General features: G+C 40.8%; 2 protein-coding genes across 2 annotated transcripts; both read right to left on the bottom strand.

Moving 5' to 3' along the window:
- Positions 1 to 27: 27 nt before the first annotated feature.
- On the bottom strand, positions 28 to 7,610 carry LOC110506764 (tetraspanin-3). Its single transcript, XM_021586622.3, has 7 exons — positions 7,300 to 7,610; positions 3,778 to 3,969; positions 3,593 to 3,667; positions 3,353 to 3,454; positions 3,070 to 3,222; positions 2,150 to 2,233; positions 28 to 1,166 (listed from the first exon to the last, which is right to left on the bottom strand). Exons 1-7 carry the CDS (start codon positions 7,360 to 7,362, stop codon positions 1,074 to 1,076), a joined length of 762 nt encoding a protein of 253 aa, XP_021442297.3. The 5' UTR covers positions 7,363 to 7,610; the 3' UTR covers positions 28 to 1,073.
- A 10,462-nt stretch (positions 7,611 to 18,072) lies between these two features.
- Positions 18,073 to 19,288, bottom strand: LOC110506767 (bombesin-like). The gene is made up of 3 exons (XM_090222004.1): positions 19,038 to 19,288; positions 18,614 to 18,804; positions 18,073 to 18,408 (listed from the first exon to the last, which is right to left on the bottom strand). Exons 1-3 carry the CDS (start codon positions 19,198 to 19,200, stop codon positions 18,352 to 18,354), a joined length of 411 nt encoding a protein of 136 aa, XP_090078130.1. The 5' UTR covers positions 19,201 to 19,288; the 3' UTR covers positions 18,073 to 18,351.
- Positions 19,289 to 23,125: the final 3,837 nt, after the last annotated feature.

Genomic DNA, 23,125 nt, shown 5'->3' on the forward strand with positions numbered 1-23,125 from the left:
CAGTTCATCAGTGAACAATAAAACATGTTTTAGTTTAAATTTAGGTTTATTTCAATCAAAGTTCTTTCCTCTCCTCAATTTATTTACATGATTTTGTTTCACATTTTCTGCAATGCTACAAGTCCAAATATCAACTTCCGTTTGAAAAATAATACACAATGCCACAAAAACACAAAACAAAAGTGACTCCCTCAGTCACAGCCCCAATTCTTTGGTGGTTTACATCAAATTCCCAGGCAGGGTTGAATCTCAATTGTATTCCTCATGTCCTCCCTCCTCAGCTTCTCAATGCACAGATCTGAGGTTTCTCCACTTGGATCTTCTCCTCCAATGCATTTTGTAAAAGGAGGCAAGGAGAGAGGACAAGGAATCAAGAAAATACAATTGAGATTCATCCCTTCCCTTTCATACTTGGTATTAGAATGTGTGTGTCAGAAAACACCTACATATGTACCAAGCTGTAACACAAAGCTCTATCTACACATGGGTCTTAGGTAACACTGGTAAAGTACCTCTACACTACATATGAATGGAGACTGGAGATGGGTTGACTGACTCACAATTTAGTGGTAAACTACAGGGTCCCTCATAGATAAAGGTACTTCTAATATTCACATTAAATATTCCTTAAATACTTCCAGAGCTCTAGTCATAGTGCAAAATGACACGAGAAAGGAGTACATTCCACATATTGCACTGAGCAGTAGTTCTCTTCTATAAAGAGCCCCTAATCATCCCTTGTGCCCCAAAAGGGAAAAGAAAATAGACAAGGCTATATTTCATGAGCAAAAGAAAAACAACATCAATTCGCCATTTAACAACTTTGGCCTTAGGCGTTCCAGTGTCTAAAAAAACACATTTAAAATAAAAATACATTTACAAAGCATGTTCAATGAATAACTATTTTCACAGATCCCCCCCCAATCGCCAGTGTATACCCAATAGTTATCCTGTGCAAGGTGTGCTTGAGCTTACTACTACTGAAAACTACAAATTGTGGACATGTCAGGTGAGGCTTCGTTTCTTTATTCTTATTGGTGGAGCCCTTGGTGCGGGCGGGGCCTGTGTACTCCTCATGCGTAGGTTGCTCCGGTGACCAGTAGCTCATAGGCCGGGTCGTGCCCCCTCCTGCACAGCACCACACAGGCACACAGCATCCCCAGCATCTACGGGTACAACAGTATGCATAGTTAGCATAATCATCATCGCTGCACCCAGAATAAAGTTTCTCCGTCTTGTGAAAGACTAGAATTTCCAAGAGTCCTGCTCCTAGAGCAACATTAGTGCAGGGTTTCTGTCCCAGCCTTGTGCCGTGCCATGCCATCACGTGATTCGATTAACTGAAGAGAACTTGGTGTGTGAAGTGAAGTTCTTCGAATGAAGGAAAACAAAAAGGAGAACCAGAAGAATCATACCTACAAAATTTTTTTTTTTAAAAGCACAGGTCGAGGCACTCTAGTCTTCATTAACCGGGTACATTGAGCATTAATACCTGCACAATGTGACACATGCCTTCATCAGGGCTGGGTTTTAAATGCTCTTCATACCTGGAGAATAAAAGCTATCTATATTAAAACCCACTAGAGTGCTTCAACCTCGAGTTTTCTACCACTTTACTCCTTTTTGGTGGATATGTTTCTCCCCCATCCCAGAGGCAACCGTGGCTGTTTGGGATACCTGAAGCGTTCTACATTGTTATGACTCATGAGACTGCATTTGAACATCCATTTCATAATTACTATACATCCAGTGACTCCACAAATACAGCAAGTTATCCTCATAAGGAGAAGGGAAGTGACTGGTCAGCAGGACCCATGTTGTGATGTCCCCGTAAGGTAGTGTTGAAACATTGAAAAAGTAATTTGACACAATCAGGTCAGCTTCTCAGCAGCAGCAGCAGCCGACTAGGCTAGAGACTCCCACTGCAGGAGGACATTACTGCAGCTCTAGTTAACATGCACCTGGTACACATGGTTCAGATGTTATTACAGAAGGACTCAAATATGGGCCTAGGAACAGTGGGTTAACTGCCCTGTTCAGGGGCAGAACGACAGATTTTTACCTTGTCGGCTCGGGGATTCAATCTTGCAACCTTTCGGTTACAAGTCCAACACTCTAACCACTAGGCTACCTGCTTATATTGGTTTACCTGTATTGCAGCGAAGGTCAGAGCAGCCCAAATGACATACATCATGATTTCTTTCAGCTTTTTCACAACAAGAGCTTCACAGCCCTAGAGGAAAAAATACAAATATTAAAAACGTGTGTGTATGTCAGTATTTTCTTTAGGAAAGACATGTGCGAGTCGAATGTCCAATCAAATCAAATAGATTCCCATTTGAATGGCGTCATGTGTTACGTAATGGTGTTCTAGGAGTCCCCACTGACAATTCATTGACACCACATGCAAGTGACTACAATAAATATGCAAGGAGAAATGAGGGCCTACGAAGTGAACGTTGGCTCCTTGCACAATATCCTGTTTCAGTGTTAATTTTAAAAAAAAAATCTGTGCCTCCATCCTTGGTACGGTAGCTAGTTAGCTAACTTGATTTGCACGGTATCCAGCATTTTTAAGCTACTTGACTAGGCATTAGATTAGGAGGAAGGAGGAATCGAAATATTCCTCCTTGGTGGACTTGTATGACGTCTGTAAATTCTCTTTAAAATACAGTGAACACTTTTCAGACTCACTGGCACAGGAAACCTTGTGGGCCGGTACCAGTTGATACAATACTGTAAGTTCGCTAGTGTGAGCGTAATCTCAAGACAGACAGGCATAGCAGAGAGATGATGCGATTGAATGACAATCTGAACCAATCACCATGCATAGCCAATGGGATTTGTAATAAATGCCATTTAGCCGACACTTTTATCCAACGTGACTTACAGTCATGCGTGCATACATTTTATGTTGGTGTGGTCCTGGGATTCAAACCCACTACCCTGGCGTTACAAGCGCCATGCTCTACCAACTGAGCTACAAAGGTCCAGTTATAGACCATATTTATTTTCATTGGGCTATTTACCAGCTAAAGGAAACTCTTGGGTGTGCGTGTTCTCTCTTACCTCTGGGTAGAGGTCACCAGGCCGGCTCATGGTTCCAGTACAGTTGCTGATGTTGGGTTTACAGCAGCTGACTGGAACACTGTTGTTTCTGGACTCCTTGAACCAGCGAGTATTCCTCCAGTCAGAGTAGTTGTGAATGCCACAGCAGTGGAGCTATGACGGGGGAGAGGGTAGGAGAGAGATGGGGAGAGAGAGACTGCTGTAGGCACCTGCAAACTCACCTATAGTCATATTTTTTTTTTTAACATGTCAGGAGAAATAAATCCAGTGATGTTGTTCTCACCTGTCTCTGCACATAGTCGATGGCTCGGCTGGGGGCATCTGTGTTGGTGCCATTGTATTCATCATACACCTTCTGAATGGAGTGGTTCACCTGATCTTCCACCTGAGTACAAGCAACAATGTCAATTTAATCTGTGCAAGAATTGTAACATTCATATTAAATTCTAACAAACTGCATTCCCATTCACCCTTTTCTATTGCTTTTGTGTGATAAGACACTAGACAGTAGGCCAATACTAACCCTAGCTCTGTAGATATAGCCAATAACAACCACAACAACTTCTGTGACAAACACCAGCAGGAGAATGACAGCAAACTGCAAAGAGAAGAGATATGATCAATTCAATATCTAGTCCAAATATAAGAAATTACATTTACTTGCATTATACAAATTACTTTTGTATCCATGTGCTTTTCAATACTTACAGCTGTTAGTCCGCAGGAGCTTTCCCGTATTGTGGCACAGCATCCAATCAGCCCAATGATAAACAGCAGAGTCCCGACTGCTATTATAATGGACGCTGGGATCAAGGTGTACACATCCTCAAAGAAGTGGTCATAGTCATCATATGTGATGAACACATAGGCTCCAATGTAACACAGAATTCCAGCTGCAGCCTAGAGAGGGAGACAGAGCAAGAGAAAGAGTGTGGGTCAGGCATGTAACAGCCAACATTTTTTTTGCTTATCAGAAAGAAAACCCAATATTTTGTGCAGACTGAGACATTGTTTTAACAAACACACATAAAGCTATGTTGGTATGTGGTCACTGGCTAGCTGCTGGTGTGTAGCAAGGGTATCCTCAGTTTCACTTTAAAAACTTTCACAAAATATACCCTTGCAATAACTTGTCTAAATTCATGGACTTATTAAGAGGACATATGCCATTTTTGTGATAAAGTGTGACTGAAGTTATTTTGGAGTGAGTCAAGTAATTAAAAAAATGTTTTTCATTAATATGACCCATGTATTTAGAATGATTATGTAATATGTTATTATTCAAGTAAAAACAAAACTACTTGAAATCTGTCCTTAAATGGAATATATTTTTTACTTGAAATCCAATATTTAATCAAATATCTACAATTAGTCAATATTTAAAAAAAACAACAACTATGCATTCTTACAACAATTGCAACCCCTGCCATTCTATTTTTATTAGAGGTACTTTTAACTGTTGTCACTGGCAATTCATGTATAGGGATTTCTATTTATTGTTTTTGTTTATTTTACTTTAATGCTATTTTATGTTTCTTCAGAGAAAAATACATCCTATGTTTTTTGCTATTATATTGCAATAGGAAATGCGTGTTTTTTTTTTTAAGGGAATCCTCAGTCATGTAAAGTTAAGCTAAGTGAACATTGCAGCACACTGTATTACCAAGCACTATCAGATTGCTAGCCGGACTCCTTGCTCGGGCCAAACTCTACGCCCGTTTGTTTCTTCTCAGTAATTAAAGTACACTGCTCAAAAAAATAAAGGGAACACTTAAACAACACAATGTAACTCCAAGTCAATCACACTTCTGTGAAATCAAACTGTCCACTTAGGAAGCAACACTGATTGACAATACATTTCACATGCTGTTGTGCAAATGGTATAGACAACAGTTGGAAATTATAGGCAATTAGCAAGACGGTCCTGCAGGTGATAACCACAGACCACTTCTCAGTTCCTATGCTTCCTGGCTGATGTTTTGGTCACTTTTGAATGCTGGCGGTGCTTTCACTCTAGTGGTAGCATGAGACGGAGTCTACAACCCACACAAGTGGCTCAGGTAGTGCAGCTCATCCAGGATGGCACATCAATGCGAGCTGTGGCAAGAAGGTTTGCTGTGTCTGTCAGCGTAGTGTCCAGGGCATGGAGGCGCTACCAGGAGACAGGCCAGTACATCAGGAGACGTGGAGGAGGCCGTAGGAGGGCAACAACCTAGCAGCAGGACCGCTACCTCTGCCTTTGTGCAAGGAGGAGCAGGAGGAGCACTGCCAGAGCCCTGCAAAATGACCTCCAGCAGGCCACAAATGTGCATGTGTCTGCTCAAACGGTCAGAAACAGACTCCATGAGGGTGGTATGAGGGCCCGACGTCCACAGGTGGGGGTTGTGCTTACAGCCCAACACCGTGCAGGACGTTTGGCATTCGCCAGAGAACACCAAGATTGGCAAATTCGCCACTGGTGCCCTGTGCTCTTCACAGATGAAAGCAGGTTCACACTGAGCACATGTGACAGACGTGACAGTCTGGAGAACGTTCTGCTGCCTGCAACATCCTCCAGTATGACCGGTTTGGCGGTGGGTCAGTCATGGTGTGGGGTGGCATTTCTTTGGAGAGCCGCACAGCCCTCCATGTGCTCGCCAGAGGTAGCCTGACTGCCATTAGGTACCGAGATGAGATCCTCAGGCCCCTTGTGAGACCATATGCTGGCGCGGTTGGCCCTGGGTTCCTCCTAATGCAAGACAATGCTAGACCTCATGTGGCTGGAGTGTGTCAGCAGTTCCTGCAAGAGGAAGGCATTGATGCTATGGACTGGCCCACCCGTTCCCCAGACCTGAATCCAATCGAGCACATCTAGGACATCATGTCTCACTCCATCCACCAACACCACGTTTCACCACAGACTGTCCAGGAGTTGGCGGATGCTTTAGTCAGGAGCATGCCCAGGCGTTGTAGGGAGGTCATACAGGCACGTGGAGGCCACACACTACTGAGCCTCATTTGGACTTGTTTTAAGGACATGACATCAAAGTTGGATCAGCCTGTAGTGTGGTTTTCCACTTTCCTTTTGAGTGTGACTCCAAAACCAGACCTCCATGGGTTGATAAATTTGATTTCCATTGATCATTTTTGTGTGATTTTGTTGTCAGCACATTCACATTCACATTCAACTATGTAAAGAAAAAAGTATTTAATAAGAATATTTAATTCATTCAGATCTAGGATGTTATTTTAGTGTTCCCTTAATTGTTTTGACAGTGTATATATCGAACGACATAGCAGCGTAATAATTTAGTGTGAGTCGTCAGGCTACTATCAGATGAGATTGGGTGAGAGGTTAGGCCTAAACAATATGAAATACTAACTTGTGAAAACACTGATACTGCAAAGAAATGTCGGGGACATCGGCGCATGGCGGCTAGGCGTTAGCTAGCAAGCTAGCTAGGTTTCTCACAGTGATACCAAAGATGTTTTTCCATTGTTCTCTGTGGTGATACGTTTTCTGCTAAACTGACTCGCACAAACTACAATCGTGCATATAGTCTTACCCACTGTTATGCAGTATTTAATTCAATCTCGCTGGTTTTCATGCAACAAATTGCAGCATTAAATGTCAGACGGTTAGCTAGCTAAAAGCGAGAGGTAACAACAATGGCAAATGCCTGCCGGCGTTAGCCAGCAGATCCGACACGCTTGCTCACAGCTGCATTAGTCTCTGACACCGCGAAGCCGGCGCGAGATATAACTCGTTAAATGTACTTTAATCCAGGGATGAGAAATGCGTTGTACTCCGAATTGTCCCATTTCCCAACTGTTACACTGAGAATATTGTATATTTAAAACTAGTAGTCGTTCAGACGTTTTCTTCCTCATGTTAGTTAGCATGTGGCAACAGCAGCCATTTATGGAAAGTGTCTTATACACAGGAATGCTGTCCTACCCACCAACGGGTCGGATCTGCTGGCTACCTGTCCTTGTTCTATCCGTGCTTGCAATAACAGCAAAAGCATACATTTCAGAAATAATGTATATTTTAATAAACAAACTAAACAAGTTGGTTGGAAAGCTCCACATGTTCATTTTGTAGAGAATTAACGTGAGCTAGCTAATGTTAGCAGACGCCTCCCTTTGCTGCAACTAACGTTAGCAATTTCTGTTGCGTACTGTAATTAATCCCAACCTTGACTACCTAGCGTCAAATACATGTTTTGAAACAAATTCGTGATATTTTACCCAGAATATTAGATTCAGAAACACCAGGACGGTCTTTGATGAAGTAATCCCACACTGGCCCATGGTTGCGCTGGAATCCAAATATGTTACTGTAATTTCGGATGGATCATGGATGTTGTTATGATAATAAAATGGCTGTCCTGTCCGTTCTTATTATACCTCAGTGCAGTGGTAGGTTCTGCCCCACTACCTTCTTCTACAAAATCGCCAAAAGAGCGGATATGTCACGTGTGCAGATGAGATCATCAAAACAACCCGACGGTAAACTTCTTCTTCTGTGGTGTTTATCGGCAGATGGCATCCACTGTTATGGGTCATTACTGCCACCTACTGTACTGAAGTGTGAGCTAGAGGGAGAGGAATCCTACATAAATCCTACCTGCCAGCCCTGTTTCTCCTATAAAAATATAAACAATTATACTGTATTTAATGGTTTTTTTAAATGATGCTGACAGAGATGGCTGCCTCGCTTCTAGTCCTTAGAAAATATTGCAATATTTAGTTTTTTATGTATTATTTCTTACATTGTTAGCTCAGAAAATCTTAAGTGTTATTACAAATAGCCGGGAAGAACTATAAGATATCAGAGCTGCATCAATTTACCAGCACTAGGACCAGGAATACAACTTTCCCGAAGCGGATCCTTTGTCCGAACTACCCAGGGAATTGTGGGGGGGTGTTTCATGATTAACGACTCATGGTGTAATTGTAACAACATACAGGAATTCAAGTCCTTTTGTTCACCTGACCTAGAATTCCTCATAATCAAATGCTGACTGTATTATCTCCCAAGAGAATTCTCCTCGTTATTGTCAAAGCAGTGTATATCTCCCCTCAAGCCGATACCACGACGGTCCTCAAGGAACTTCACTGGACTTTATGCAAACTGGAAACCATATATCCTGAGGCTGCATTTATTGTAGCTGGGGATTTTAACAAAGAAAATTTGAGAACAAGGCTTCCTAAATTCTATCAGCATATTGACTGTAGTACTCGAGCTGGCAAAACTCTGGATCACTGCTACTCTAACTTCCACAATGTATACAAGGCCCTCCCCCGCCCTCCTTTTGGCAAATCTGACCACGACTCCATTTTGCTGCTCCCTTTCCCTTCCTTTAGGCAAAAACTCAAACAGGATGTACCTGTGTTAAGAACTATTCAACGCTGGTCTGACCAATCAGAATCTACGCTTCAAGATTGTTTTGCTCATGGGACATGTTCCGGGTGGCCTCAGAATAATATCAACGTATACACTGATTCGGTGAGTGAGTTCATAAGGAAGTGTATATAAGATGTTGTACCCACTGTGACTATTAAAACCTACCCTAACCAGAAACTGTGGATAGATGGTGGAATTCACGCAAAACTGAAAGCACGAACCACTACATTTAACCATGACTGGGATTAAAGCCGAAAACAAACAGTGTAGTTATTCCCTCCACAGGGTAATCGAGAAACTAAACACCTTTGCCCACTTTGAGGATAATACAGTGCCACTGACGCGGCCCGCTATCAAGGACTGTGGGCTCTGCTTCTCGGTGGCCAACGTGAGTAAGACATTTAAACGTGTTAACCCTCGCAAGGCTGCCGCCCCAGATGGCATGACTAGCCACGTCCTCAGAGCATGTGCAGACCAGCTGGCTGGTGTGTTTACGGACATATTCAATCTCTCCCTATCCCAGTCTGCTGTCCCCACATGCTTCAAGATGCCCACCATTGTTCCTGTACCCAAGTAGGCAAAGGTAACTGAACTAAATCACTATCGCCCTGTAGCACTCACTTCTGCCATTATGAAGTGCTTTGAGAGGCTAGTCAAGGATCATATCACCTCCACCTTACCTGTCACCCTAGACCCACTTCAATTTCCATACCGCCCCAATAGGTCCACTGATGATGCAATTACCATAACACTGCACACTGCCCTAACCCATTTGGACAAGAGGAATACCTATGTAAGAAAGCTGTTCATTGACTATAGCTCAGCATTCAACACCATAGTACCCTCCAAGCTCATCATTAAGCTAGAGGCCCTGGGTCTCAACCCTGCCCTGTGCAATTGGGTCCTGGACTTCCTGACGGGCCGCACCCAGGTGGTGAAGGTAGGAAACAACATCTCCACTTCACTGATCCTCAACACTGGGGCCCCACAAGGGTGTGTGCTCAGCCCCCTCCTTACTCCCTGCTCACCAATGACTGCGTTGCCATGCACGCCTCCAACTCAATCATCAAGTTTGCAGACGACACAACAGTACTAGGCTTGATTACCAACAATGACGAGACAGCCTACAGGGAGGAGGTGAGGGCACTCAGAGTAGTGGAGAAGGTTGAACGTTTCAAGTTCCTTGGCGTGCACATCACGGACAAACTGAAGTGTACACCCACACAGACAGTGTGGTAAGGAAGGCGCAACAGTGCCTCTTCATCTACTGCCTACATACAGAGTTGAAATCGTTGGCCACTTTAATAAATGGATCACTAGTCACTTCAATAATGTTTACATATCTTGCATTACTTACATTACTCATATCTCATATGTATATACTGTATTTTATACCATCTATTGCATCTTGCCTATGCCGCTCTGTCATTGCTCATCCTTATATTTATACACTGTATGTACAGTTGAAGTTAGAAGTTTACATACACCTTAGCCGCATACATTTAAACTCAGTTTTTCACAATTCCTGATATTTAATCCTAGTAAAAATTCCCTGTCTTGGTTCAGTTAGGATCACCACTTTATTTAAGACTGTGAAATGTCAGAATAATAGTAGAGTGAATTATTTATTTCAGCTGTTATTTCTTTTATCACATTCCCAGTGGGTCAGAAGTTTACATACACTCAATTAGTATTTGGTAGCATTGCCTTTAAATTGTTTAACTTGGGTCAAACGTTTTGGGTAGCTTTCCACAAGCTTCCAACATTAAGTTGTGTGAATTTTGGACCATTCCTCCTGACAGAGCTGGTGTAACTGAGTCAGGATTCTAGGCCTCATTGCTTGCACACGCTTTTTCAGTACTGCCCACACATTTTCTATAGGATTGAGGTCAGGGCTTTGTGATGGCCACTCCAATACCTTGACTTTGTTGTCCTTAAGCCATTTTTCCACAACTTTGAAAGGATGCTTGGGGTCATTGTTCATTTGGAAGACCCATTTACGATCAAGTTTTAACTTCATGACTGATGTCTTGTGTTGTTGCTTCAATATATCCACATAATTTTCCATCCTCATGATGCCATCTATTTTGTGAAGTGCACCAGTCCCTCCTGCAGCAAAGCACCCCCACAACATGATGCTGCCACCCCGTGCTTCACGGTTGGGATGGTGTAATTCCGCTTGCAAACCTCCCCCTTTTCCTCCAAACATAACGATGGATGATCATTATGGCCAAACAGTTCTATTTTTGTTTCATCAGACCAGAGGACATTTCTCCATAAAGTACGATCATTGTCCCCATGTGCAGTTGCAAACCGTAGTCTGGCATTTTTAATGACGGTTTTGGAGCAGTGGCTTCTTCCTTGCTGAGCGGCTTTTCAGGTTATGTCAATATAGGACTCGTTTTACTGTGGATATAGATACTTTTGTACCTGTTTCCTCCAGCATCTTCACAAGGTCCTTTGCTGTTGTTCTTCGATTGATTTGCACTTTTCGCACCAAAGTACATTAATCTCTTGGAGACAGAACGTGTCTCCTTTCTGAGCGGTATGACAGCTGCATGGTCCCATGGTGTTTATACTTGCGCACTATTGTTTGTACAGATGAACGTGGTACCTTCAGGCGTTTGGAAATTGCTCCCAAGGATGAACCAGACTTGTGGAGGTCTACAATTTTGTTGATTTTCCCATGATGTCAAGCAAAGAGGCACTGTGTTTGAAGGTAGGCCTTGAAATACATCCACAGGTACACCTCCAACTGACTCAAATTATGTCAATTAGCCTATCAGAAGCTTCTAAAGCCATGAAATCCTTTTCTGGAATTTTCCAAGCTGTTTAAAGGCACAGTCAACTTAGTGTATGTAAACTTCTGACCCACTGGAATTGTGATACAGTGAATTATAAGTGAAATAATCTGTAAACAATTTTTTGAAAAATTAGTTGTGTCATGCACAAAGAAGATGTCCTAACCAACTTGCCAAAACTATAGTTTGTTAACAAGAATTTTGTGGAGTGTTTAAAAAACGAGTTTTAATGACTCCAACCTAAGTGTATGTACACTTCCGACTTCAACTGTATTTATTCTTAGTCTATTACAGATGGAATCAATACAACATACATGGTCCTCAGTGAGGAATACACAGCCCCCCATTCCATCCCTGTCAGACAGCGCATCACATTTAGCACCTTCTTACACTTTCCCACCACTCTCTCAATGTGTTCTGCCCAGGTCAGTCTAATGTCAAAGTATGCCCCAAGGAACCTAAAGACCCCCACACTCTCCAGTTCTCTCCCGTACAACCTCAGGCGTGCCTCATCTACCACTTTCCTCCTGGTAAAGAACATTGTCTGAGCTTTCTCTACAGAGAACCTGAATCCCCACATTAATGCCCACTGCTCTACCTCATCAATTTCTTCATGTACTTCCTGACTATGTATGGTACATATCTTCCCCTCTTCCATAAGGCCCCATCATCTGCAAATAAAGACCTCCCAATATCCAGCAGTACCTGCAGACAGTAAACTGTTGGAAACTGTAACATTATGAATTGATACAATGTATAACTTGTTTTGTTAAAATAGATTACAGATTAGTTTCAATTAACTCCAACAATAGCTTTTAATTATCAAAAATATATCAATCAAACACAAAATATGAGACACACATACACACAGACTGTACATAGTACACACATACAAGGCCTATACTAATAGCTACCATAAATGAGGGTTTAAAAACTGATAGGCAGTGAGTAAGCAGTAAAAGATTAGATCATACCAGAAGGTGGCAGTATAACCCCTCAGTTGTTAGCTTTGACTTGCATCAATTGATTTCATTCAAATTGTCCAGGCATATGCTATAATCTTTGTTTTACAAACATACATTTGAACCGGGAACAATTGTTGTTATATTGGAATCCGTCTACTCATCATACTGGTGTCGTAAACAGAAGTGTAATGATTCCTTCTCTCTCACCATCAGCATTGCAATGGCTTGACCTGTTCCTTCAGTATAATTTTATTGTGAGGGTAATTTAAACCATTCAGAAGACGGTTAACACACACTAACAAGTTTAGGTTGTTTGTGGTGCTGGGAGTTACTGCCCCAAAATACATTTAAACCACTTCATATCTCCCTGTAAATTTAGAAACATCTTCCAACCCAACGTTGCAAAATGATGATTTCCTCAAAACAACTCCAAAAGCAAATTAAATTGGCTTCATACATGATATCTTGAGTCATCTATATGAATGTGATATCTGTGTCACTATCAAATGATATAAGGACATGGTTTACTTTCTTCATAAAGAAGCTGTCCACCCAATCAACATTAGTGAGTTCATGAGAGCAAATGACTGCTTCCTCGGCTGTCTGTCTGCCTGTTGCCCTCCTCATCATTAACCTGGTTAATATCCTATCAGCCTCCAGCTAGACATGTCAGCAGATGTGTATGTGACTGTCAGAGGAGACAGATCACTGTGTATCTTCTACCACGCAAGGAAGGCAAAACTGGGATTTGTGTTTTGGAGTGAGTGGGAAGCAAGGAAAGGCCATTGAGATGATAAATTCAATCTCTCTTCCCCAAGAAGAGGAGCATATGTCAGTGGAGATCTAGTGTTGGGGGCCGGCGGGCTGGACTAGCACGTCATACTCTAACTGGGGATGCCACCTACTACTTATTTTACCTGTGGAACCACTTGAAAAATGTCGGCAGTCAGACGTCTACAGTGGGTGGTCAAAACACAGCGTGCGCAGACAAACCCTAGATCCATATTCGGTGCGATGTGTGCGAGCTATTAGTCACGGAAAGACAATTACGTTTCAATTTAATCAACTGTACATTACGAAATACAATTAAGACTATGATATGATGTGCTACACTGTAGCCTATACATGGGTGGGTGTTACCTCATCTGACCATTCAAACTGTTGATTGTTTGTTTATTTATTTACTGTATCTACAAATTACATCATGATGACCCTTTGAGATTTAGCATATCATTCTGAAGAGACAGCCTAATTAAATGTAAAAGCATTTCCCCAGAGGTGTCATGCATGTACATAGGCTAGTTGAGGGGCCACTGATTATAGCCAAATTCAATATCGCAGAATGAATGCTGTGTAGGAGAATGTATTCCTCCTACTCCATACTGACATACTGACGGTGTATCTGGGAGCTATGCAAGGCTAATAATAATAACACTATGCAACACATGTTACCATGCATAATATGGTAATATTAATGTGTAACCTTCATGTATAAAATATATTATGTATACTTGTGTGTCATATATTTAAGCAATAAGGCCTGAGAAGGTGTGGTATATGGCCAATATACTACGGCTAAGGGCTGTTCTTATGCACGTCACAACGTGTCTGGATACAGCCCTTAGCCATGGTATATTGGCCACACCACAAACCCTGAGGTGCCTTATTGCTATTATAAACTGATTACCAAAGTAATTAGAGCAGTAAAAATAAATGTTTTGTCATACCCGCAGTATACAGTATATGGTCTGATATACCACAGGTGTCAGCCAATCAGCATTCAGGGCTCAAACCACCCAGTTTATAAACAGTAATTACAGCTGGGAAACTTTAATCAGAAAACATTTGAAGAGGAGCAATCATAAATCAACCACACGAGACAACAATGTGAGAAGAGGTGTTAGTGTATTAGAACTACACAGCTGTAAGTAATCAAGACCCAGAGTGACAAATACATTCATGCTGTGTGAACAGAACACAAGGACAATCAATACCTAATACACTTAATTAAAAAACATCCTAATCTAATCAATCATCTAACCTCTAACCTGACCTCTAACCTATTATACGGAGACCTCTTTTGACTGGATTGTAGGAATGCTTTTCAGACAGTGGGTGCTAAGGATATGGCATTTATTTGTGACATAGGTCACCTAACATAATGTTCAAGTGAGTTCAAACATCAGACAGTACAGACCAGGGTAGGGGTCTATTCCATTTCAATTCCAGTCAATTCAGGAAATAAGCTGAAATTCCCATTTGAATGCTTTTCAATTAGAAAAATATAGAATTTAAATTTGGTTTACTTTCTGAATTGACTGGAATGTAAATGGAATTGACCCCAACCCTGGTTACAGAGCAGTGGAGACATAACTGATGAATACAGAGGCAAAACAATAGAACATCAGACTTCAGACATGAGGGAGGAGTCAGACAGGTGAGGACACAAAGACATCAGAGAGAACGTCATTGGGTTATTTAAAAGGAATCCTAAACAGGTGTGTTCTCAGCTGTGTTTTTGAGCGTGAACAGAACGTTTGAAGTGGGTCTGAACTGAAGTGGCAGATGTATGGTGGGAGTGAGCAGACCCTGGGTGCAGACCTTACTGAATGATCAAGCACCCATAGTGTGAGATGGGGAAATGTGGCTATTGGCCACCATTTGTTCCTAACATCTACATGTATTAGATGTTGTGTGCGGTAAATGTCCATAAAACTACTTAAACCCCACACTGTCAGTTTACAGGAACCTGGATAGAGCCCCCACTTGTCACAAACCGGCTCGAAGTCCATAACAAAAAGGAAGACAATGTGGAGATAAGGAATAGGAAACATATTTATTAACTGAAGTAACGTAAATACAATTAACAATTGTGTGTGTAGTCAGTAATCAGTAGTGTAAGTGAGTGGTTGTGTGCATAAATGTGATAATGAGGGGTTTTGAACGGTGCCAAAGCAAACAAACAAACAAAACAGCCACAACCAAACTCTATCAGTGTGTCTGCATGGAGAGAGTCTCCTCAATGAATGGGGAAGCTCCATTCACCCGCCAACATCCTAATAAGGAAAACAAGAGCAAAGAGAAAGAATACGGCAGACAGAGTGGGAGGGTCATCACACAGTGTTCTGCCATGGCCAGCAAAGAGCCCGGATCTTAATCCAATTGTGCACGTCTGGGACCTGTTGGATCGGAGGGTGAGGACTAGGGCCATTCTCCCCAGAAATGTCTGGGAACTTGCAGGTGCCTTGGTGGAAGAGTGGGGTAACATCTCACAGCAAGAACTGGCAAATCTGGTGCAGTCCAGAGATGCACTGCAGTACTTAATGCAGCTAGCTGGTGGCCACACCAGATACTGACTGTTACTTTTGATTTTGAACCCCCCTTTGTTCAGGGACACATTATTCCATTTCTGTTAGTCACATGTCTGTGGAACTTGTTTAGTTTATGTCTCAGTTGTTGAATCTTGTTATGTTCATACAAATATATACACATGTTAAGTTTGCTGAAAATAAACGCAGTTGACAGTGAGAGGATGTTTATTTTTTTGCTGAGTTTACATTGAATCAGCCTTCATATGTACAGTGTAAGCCCTGTTTGTTTGTGAACGATGTATCTGTTACCAAAGTTGAATATATTACATGTCAACGGGCCACACTCTAGTAAATGTTTCATTATAGACGTATAGAGTTTCAGTCAAGTAAGCTACACAGAACAAATAACAGTTTGGAAAAATGTGATACCCTGCCTACAGGAACTGTCATGACTGGCAGAACATATTGGTAAATGTCATTGAAATACAGTGGGCTAATGTTATTGATTAAGTTTATAATACAATGGATTGTCTCGGGGTAATAAAGGTGAAATATATTACATTGCCATTATAGATTGAGAAGGCCAGAGATCATCCCTTCATGCAAAAAAAGGCAGATAATAAAAAATGAGTTGGATAATAAGAGATTGAATACTTAGAGACTGGACGATACTGAGAGAAATGGTGAATGTGAGTACCACATTGATTTTTTTCAGTTTGAAGACAAGATTTAAACATTAAATCATGAATATACATTATTTATGTAAGGCGCCCACATGTAGTGTTTATGTAAGTAAGTGTTGCTTGCTTCAACTTGGTTTTTAGTACACACTTGTTATATTTCCTCGCATAAAAAGCAAGTTAGTTTCTCTCACTCACGCTGTGAGTACAATCTGTTGATTTCTCAGTCCTGCTATAGCCTAAAGAAAAGTGAAGCTTCTCTTCCCTGGCTGACTAAAGTAATCTGGTATAGGCCCCTATGGAATATCAGTCAATATCAGTGTTAAAGGGGGCAGAAACTGACAGAATTAATATCTATCCACTTGTACTGTTTTGTGCATTTTTAATAAACCCTGTTTCCACAACATAATGGGATTTCAATTCTCAAGGACAGAATCAAAACGCTTATTTATTAGTCAGAGCATTATGGTGATAATGTGATTTATTCTATTCTCAAATACAGAATCTTTGTATTAAAAATAAAAAGTTATTTATCAGTCAGATCAATTTGGAGTTTTCTCTCTGTTTCTTCAATTAAAGCTTCAGGAGACAAACACATGAGAATGTAGTCAATTGGTAGACTAGTCTTCCAGTCAACAAGTAGTAATGAGATGATTTTAAGTGAATAATGGGTCTTGTTCATATCTCTCTGTGTTCTTAAATAACTTTATTGGTCTTCTGAAGTGCCTGTTGATATCATGCCTGGAATTTCACATTGTGGAATGATTATTACGATGGTATTCTATGTTCCCCTTAGTTGTTGGTCTATGTGTGTAGGCTATGAGGGGACGAGGCATTATTTTTGTCAGTAAAACTAAAGGATTCCAGGTAGGCTAGTTGAGAACAAGTTCTCATTTGCAACTGTGGCCTGGCCAAGATAAAGCAAAGAAGTTTGACACATACAACTACACATGGAATAAACAAACATACAGTCAATAAAAGTCTATATACAGTATGTGCAAATGAGGTAGGATAAGGGAGGTAAGGCAATAAAAAGGCCATGGTGGCGAAGTAATTACAATATAGCTATTAAACACTGGAATTGTAGATGTGCAGAAGATGAATGTGCAAGTAGAGATACTGGTGTGCAAAGGAGCAAGATAAATAAATAAATACAGGATGGGGATGAGGTAGTTGGATGGGCTATTTACAGATGGGCTATGTACAGGTGCAGTGCTCTGTGAGCTGATCTGACAGCTGGTGCTTAAAGCTAGTGAGGGAGATATGAGTCTCCAGCTTCAGTGATTTTTGTAGTTCGTTCCAGTCATTGGTAGCAGAGAACTGGAATAAAAGGCATCCAAAAGAAGAATTGGCTTTGGGGACGACCAGTGAGATATACCTGCTTGTGCGCGTGCTACTTGTGGGTGCTGCTATGGTGACCAGTGAGCTGAGATAAGTATGAAGCGAGGGCCAGCCAACAAGAGCGTACAGGTCTCAGTGGTGGGTAGTATATGTGGCGTTGGTGACAAAATGGATGGCACTGTGATCCAATTTGTTGAGTAGTGTTGGAGGCTATTTTGTAAAAGCCATACTCGAGGATCGGTAGGATGGTCAGTTTTAAGAGGGTATGTTTGGCAGCATGAGCGAAGGTAGATTTAATTTTGAATTGGAGATGCTTAATGTGAGTCTGGAAGGAGAGTTTTCAGTCTAACCAGACACCTAGGTATTCGTAGTTGTCCACATACTCTAAGTCAGAACCGTCCAGTATACAGGACATACACTCTGCAACCCTGCTAAATTGTTCATACCTCAAGTATGAAAACCTTAACTTTTCCTTTTTGGAAACTAATAATTTAATGTAAGGTAAATGTCAAAGAATTTGAAAATATTTGGTTTTATTGAATATAAATAATTTAATATCAACAATACAATGCAGCACATCCTCAATAACGATAAATACACATGTACATTTAATTCACCCTTCATTTCAGATCCAGTGACATTGCAAATAGCATTTTGGTCAACTGTAAACTGAACAGACATGTTACAATCATGTTAAAGCATATGAGATTTGATTCCATATTGACCAAAACCTTTATAGACATAGACTGGATGACTTCATCTTGGTTATAAGGAACATTATGATAGACTTCTGCATCACTTTCTGTTGTTTTGAACGTAGCTCTCTAATATCTTCATCAACAATCCAGTCTCCTATGGGATATTAAGAGAATGCCATTAAATAATGCAGTAGACATGTATTTTCTACTGCACAGTTAAATCTCTTGTCAGACCGGTTGAGGCTCACCTGGTTAAGATAATGCCATTAAACAATGCAATTATGACACAGGATAGTCTCACTATAAATTGTACAGATAAATCTATGGTCATATACAGGTTGGTGTTGTTGATAGCTCACCTGGTTTTTAGAGCGGTTCTCTGTGTCATCTCTGAGTTGGGCTTGCAACGCGACCCTCAGCACATCTTGGAAGAGATTTCCCATCCCGTTCTGCTCCGGACTCAAGGCGACCTCGAACGCATCAACAGACTGTCCATCGGGAGACTGGAGCAGAGGGCTATCCATGACACTCTTCTTGCCCATAAAATGACCTTGGAGGTAAGAGAAAGTTATATTTTGGTCATTTGATTCTCAAGTGAAATGAAATATTTCCTAACATGTTGAAAGTCTATTTTGAAAGAGTAAATATAGCTTTATTTGATAAGGGCTAGACTTAATCCATTGTTGTAATTAGGAATAAAAATATATATAATTGTCAGATTTTACTTTCACAATTGTATGCTGTGTTGTAGATGAGATTGAGAATAGCCTTCGCATGCCTTACCTGTCGCCCAAAGATTCCCTCTTTGATTAACTTTAATTTTCGCAACTTTATTTCCAAGTTCGGTTAAATCAAAACTCACTGAAGTGGTTACAGAAATGTAGGAAAAAAGCACAAGGTAGGTAAAAAAACCAAGTTGGGAAACGTTCAAAAAAAATCCGGACATCTCTACGGAAGAAATAGGCTATAGAACTCTCCTCCTGGACGCAAAATGTCCTAATGGCAATAGAAGCGCAGTTATTCGTGACAGACTTTCAAACCCAATCCGATGCTGCATTTATACCATGCTGATCTGGGTGGGCTCTCTTGCGTGACACCGACACGAAGTCAGGGGAATTTTATGCAGAGCAATTCACAAGCATGGTTGTTGACCAAACCCAAACTGTCAGTCGTTCTCACAGTTTATATCGGTCACAACGTAATGATTCGTGCGTAATCTTTAACTCTATAAATTATATTTGCTGCGTAAATTACGGGCGATTAGCTCGAACAATAGGTGGCTTTAACATAGCCTATCAGTGTCAACAGCTATGTGGAAACATGTCGATATCAACATGTCAATGATTTCATAATGAATTAGTCCATAGTAAACTCAATTAAGGATACTGCTGGGGGAATATTCCAATATTCTTAGTTTAGATGACTAATCTATAGATGAATAGGCCTATTTTGGAGAACTCTGCAATGCAACTATTGAAGTGGTTGATCATATTACAGACGGTTTTCTCAATCCGTTAAAACAGGACTAGTAAAGGCACTACTTTTTTTTGGATTTTTTTTCTTCTTAAAAAAACAACAACATTTTATTCATATTTTTTATTTATTCAGATGGTTCTGGGTGTGATGCAGCAGCTCTACTAATGTGTATTATCGACAGAGAAGTCAGTATTAGCCCCTTGAGATAAATGTATATTTTGAGAGAAATGATTGGATGTGTAAATTAGGTCCATTATCAGCTCTGCCCACAACAGATCCCTTCAGCTTTCCTTACACCATGGATGCATGGCAGGAAATTCAGGCCAACACATTGGATGCATCACAAATGGAACCCTATACATCGTGCACTACTTTTGACCAGAGCACTATGGGCTATGTAGGGAATAGGGTGCCATTTGGGATGCAAACATTATTTCCTGCCAAGACACCCCCAAGGCCTTAGTTCCACATGAGTAGCCTGACATTTGGCTGTCAGTTGTGGCACACAGGCAGTCGTGGTCACTGGACCAGGGTCTCAGTCCCGTGGACCTCAGCCTCCGGTCTTAGGACAGGAGGGCTTGGACCTGAAATGGCACCCTATTCCCTATGTAGTGCACCACCTTTTGACCAGGGCCCGTAGTGCACTATGGAACCGGGTGCCCTTTGAGATGCAGAAGAGGACTTGCTGATTCTCACCCTAGAATTAAATCTGTTGAGACAGTGTCCTTTTTGACACTTCGGGGTGCTAACTGGGAAGTTAAGTAAGAGAACTAGGCCTACTACTTGGTATTGTCCCCTGTCTAATCTTTGACATCCAAGACTCCAGTCACGCTGTTCCTTCATTTAGCTTGGGTGCCGTGGGTTTGTGTGACAGAAATTAGGATATTATGAATGGACTATCAAGACAACCAAGTGCATTGATGAAGGAGTTTGATGCAAGAGAGACAAAGTACGTTCAGACATTTGGGGCGGATTCTCAGGGCAAAGATTAAGCCTAGTTCTGGAATAAAAGCATGGTCAATGTAAAATCTCCATGAAATCAAATCAAATTGTATTAGTCACATGCGCCGAATACAACAGGTGTAGACTTAACCTTGAAAATGTTAACTTACGAGCCATTTTCAATAACACAAAGGGATTCAAATTACAAGTTGCTTCATTGTCCAGGACTAAACTTAATCTGTGACCGGGAAACTGTCTCTTAATAAATTAAATTACCTTGACAAGGACAATTCTTGAAAGGTTGATTGAGGTCTATGGTCGAGCTGGACTCGACTCGCATGGAAGCCATGAATTTGAAGGACTCCCTGATTAGAGGTTATTTCATCTTAAAGTGCCTGAAGGATGTGTGAAGTACCTACAGACTGAGTCAATGCAGGTAATTCCCTAGAGACCTGGAAAGTGTTGGTGTCCCCCAAACATACCCGATTAACCTTTTAATGGGGATTAGACTATGTTGGAGAGATTTTCAGTATTCTATATAAAGACATATAGGATTCACCATTAGATAAATTAGAACCGGTATAAGCAAACCACATCTAGACTGCATGTCCTTATAAGATTGTCTGAATGTGAAGTAAAACAACTTGCAGTAACTGCTGTGCTTTAAAATCCCAGTCTACCACCATCAAACCTTCTATCACTCTACATTAGCAACATCCTCCAGAAATGCAAGATGATTTTAAGACTGTGACCACCCACGGTTAATTAGAATTTTAAGTCACACCATCAGGGAAACTGTAAAGGGTTCATCAAATGAAGACTGTGAGCAAAATCTGCCTTAATATCTGTTAATAAATAATGCATAAAATATGGTTGTATTTATTTTATTATTGGGTAACAATTTTAACGGTGTGGGAGGAATACTGTTTGGCCGCGTCTCAAGAATATTTGGATGCTGTACAGTGTTTATTGAATAAGGCCCTTTGTCAGGGTGCGTCCCAAAGCTTTAAAACACTTGATTTGAAGAGGCAAATATTTATCCTTCATAGTAACTTTGTTTATTCTTAGTTCTTCCTCCCCACCATGAGAGCATATACAGTGTCTTCAGACCGTATTCACACCCTTTGACCATACTTTGTTGTGTTACAGCCTGAATTTAAAATGGACAAAATTGAGATTTTGCATCACTGGCCTACACACAATAACCCATAATGTCAAAGTGGAATTATGTTTTTAGACATTCTTACAAATTCATAAAACATTTAATACTGAAATGCCTTGAGTCAATAATAATTCAATCCTTTTGTTATGTATGGCAAGCCTAAATAAATTGATGAGTAAAACTTTGCTTAACAAGTCACATTATAAGTTGCATGGACTCACTCTGTGCGTAATAATAGTGTTTAACATTATTTTTTTAATGACTACCTCATATCTGTACCCTCATATATAATTATCTGTAAAGGCCCCTCAGTCGAGCAGTGAATTTAAAACACAGATTCAACCACAAAGACAAGGGAGGTATTCCAATGCCTTGTAAAGAAGGGCACCTATTGGTAGATGGGTAAAAATAATAAAAGCAGACATTGAAAATACCTTTGAGCATGGTCAAGTTATTAATTGCACTTTCGATGGTGTATCAATACACCCAGTCACTACAAAGATAAAGGTGTCCTTCTTAACTCAGTTGCTGGAGAGGGAGGAAACCACTCAGCAATTTCACCATAAGGCCAATGGTGACTTTAAAACAGTTATAGAGTTTAATGGCTGTGAAAGGAGAAAACTGAGGACGAATCAACAACAATATTAACCTAAATGACAGAGTGAAAATAATGCAGTCTGCACAGAATTAAATAAAATAGCCCAAAACATTCATCCTAAAGTAAAACAGCAAATAACAGCATATGTGGCAAATAATTTAATTGTATGTCCTGAATACAAAGTGTTATGTTTTAAGGGCAAATCCAACACAACACATCACTGAGCACCACTCTTCATATTTTCAAGCATGCTGGTGGCTGCATCATGTTATGGGTATGCTTGTCATCGGCAAGGACTGGGGAGTTTGTTTAGGATAAAAATAAATGGAATGGAGCTAAGCACAGGCAAAATCCTAGAGGAAAACCTGGTTCACTCTGCTTTCCAACAGATACCAGGAGACAAATTCACCTTTCAGCGGGACAATAAAGTAAAACACAATGCCATTGAATTAAAGTTTCTTACCAAGATGCCATTGAATGTTCCTGAGTGACCTAGTTACAGTTTTTACTTAAATCGTCTTGAAAAACTATGGCAAGACTTGAACATGTCTGTCTAGCTATGATCAACAACAACTAGACAGAGCTTGAATAATAAAAAAATAAAATAAAAAGTGCAAATATTGTACAATCCAAGTGTGCAAAGCTCTTAGAGACTTTCCCAGAAAGACTCACAGCTGTAATCGCTGCCAAAGG

Source organism: Oncorhynchus mykiss, chromosome 26, assembly GCF_057628025.1.
Source record: "Oncorhynchus mykiss isolate SJ-2025 chromosome 26, ASM5762802v1, whole genome shotgun sequence".
NCBI classification, from domain to species: Eukaryota; Metazoa; Chordata; class Actinopteri; order Salmoniformes; family Salmonidae; genus Oncorhynchus; species Oncorhynchus mykiss.

Excerpts from the sequence above, each read along its gene's own strand:
- LOC110506764 (XM_021586622.3), bottom strand. The coding sequence starts at position 7,362 with ATGGGCCAGTGTGGGATTACTTCATCAAAGACCGTCCTGGTGTTTCTG. Across the intron at positions 3,668-3,777 it reads GCTCCTGCGGACTAACAGCT|TTTGCTGTCATTCTCCTGCT; the intron begins GTAAGTATTGAA and ends TTCTCTTTGCAG. Across the intron at positions 2,234-3,069 it reads CTGGTGACCTCTACCCAGAG|GGCTGTGAAGCTCTTGTTGT; the intron begins GTAAGAGAGAAC and ends TTTTTCCTCTAG.
- LOC110506767 (XM_090222004.1), bottom strand. The coding sequence starts at position 19,200 with ATGTCCGGATTTTTTTTGAACGTTTCCCAACTTGGTTTTTTTACCTAC. Across the intron at positions 18,805-19,037 it reads AGGGAATCTTTGGGCGACAG|GTCATTTTATGGGCAAGAAG; the intron begins GTAAGGCATGCG and ends CTTACCTCCAAG. Across the intron at positions 18,409-18,613 it reads AGAACCGCTCTAAAAACCAG|GAGACTGGATTGTTGATGAA; the intron begins GTGAGCTATCAA and ends AATATCCCATAG.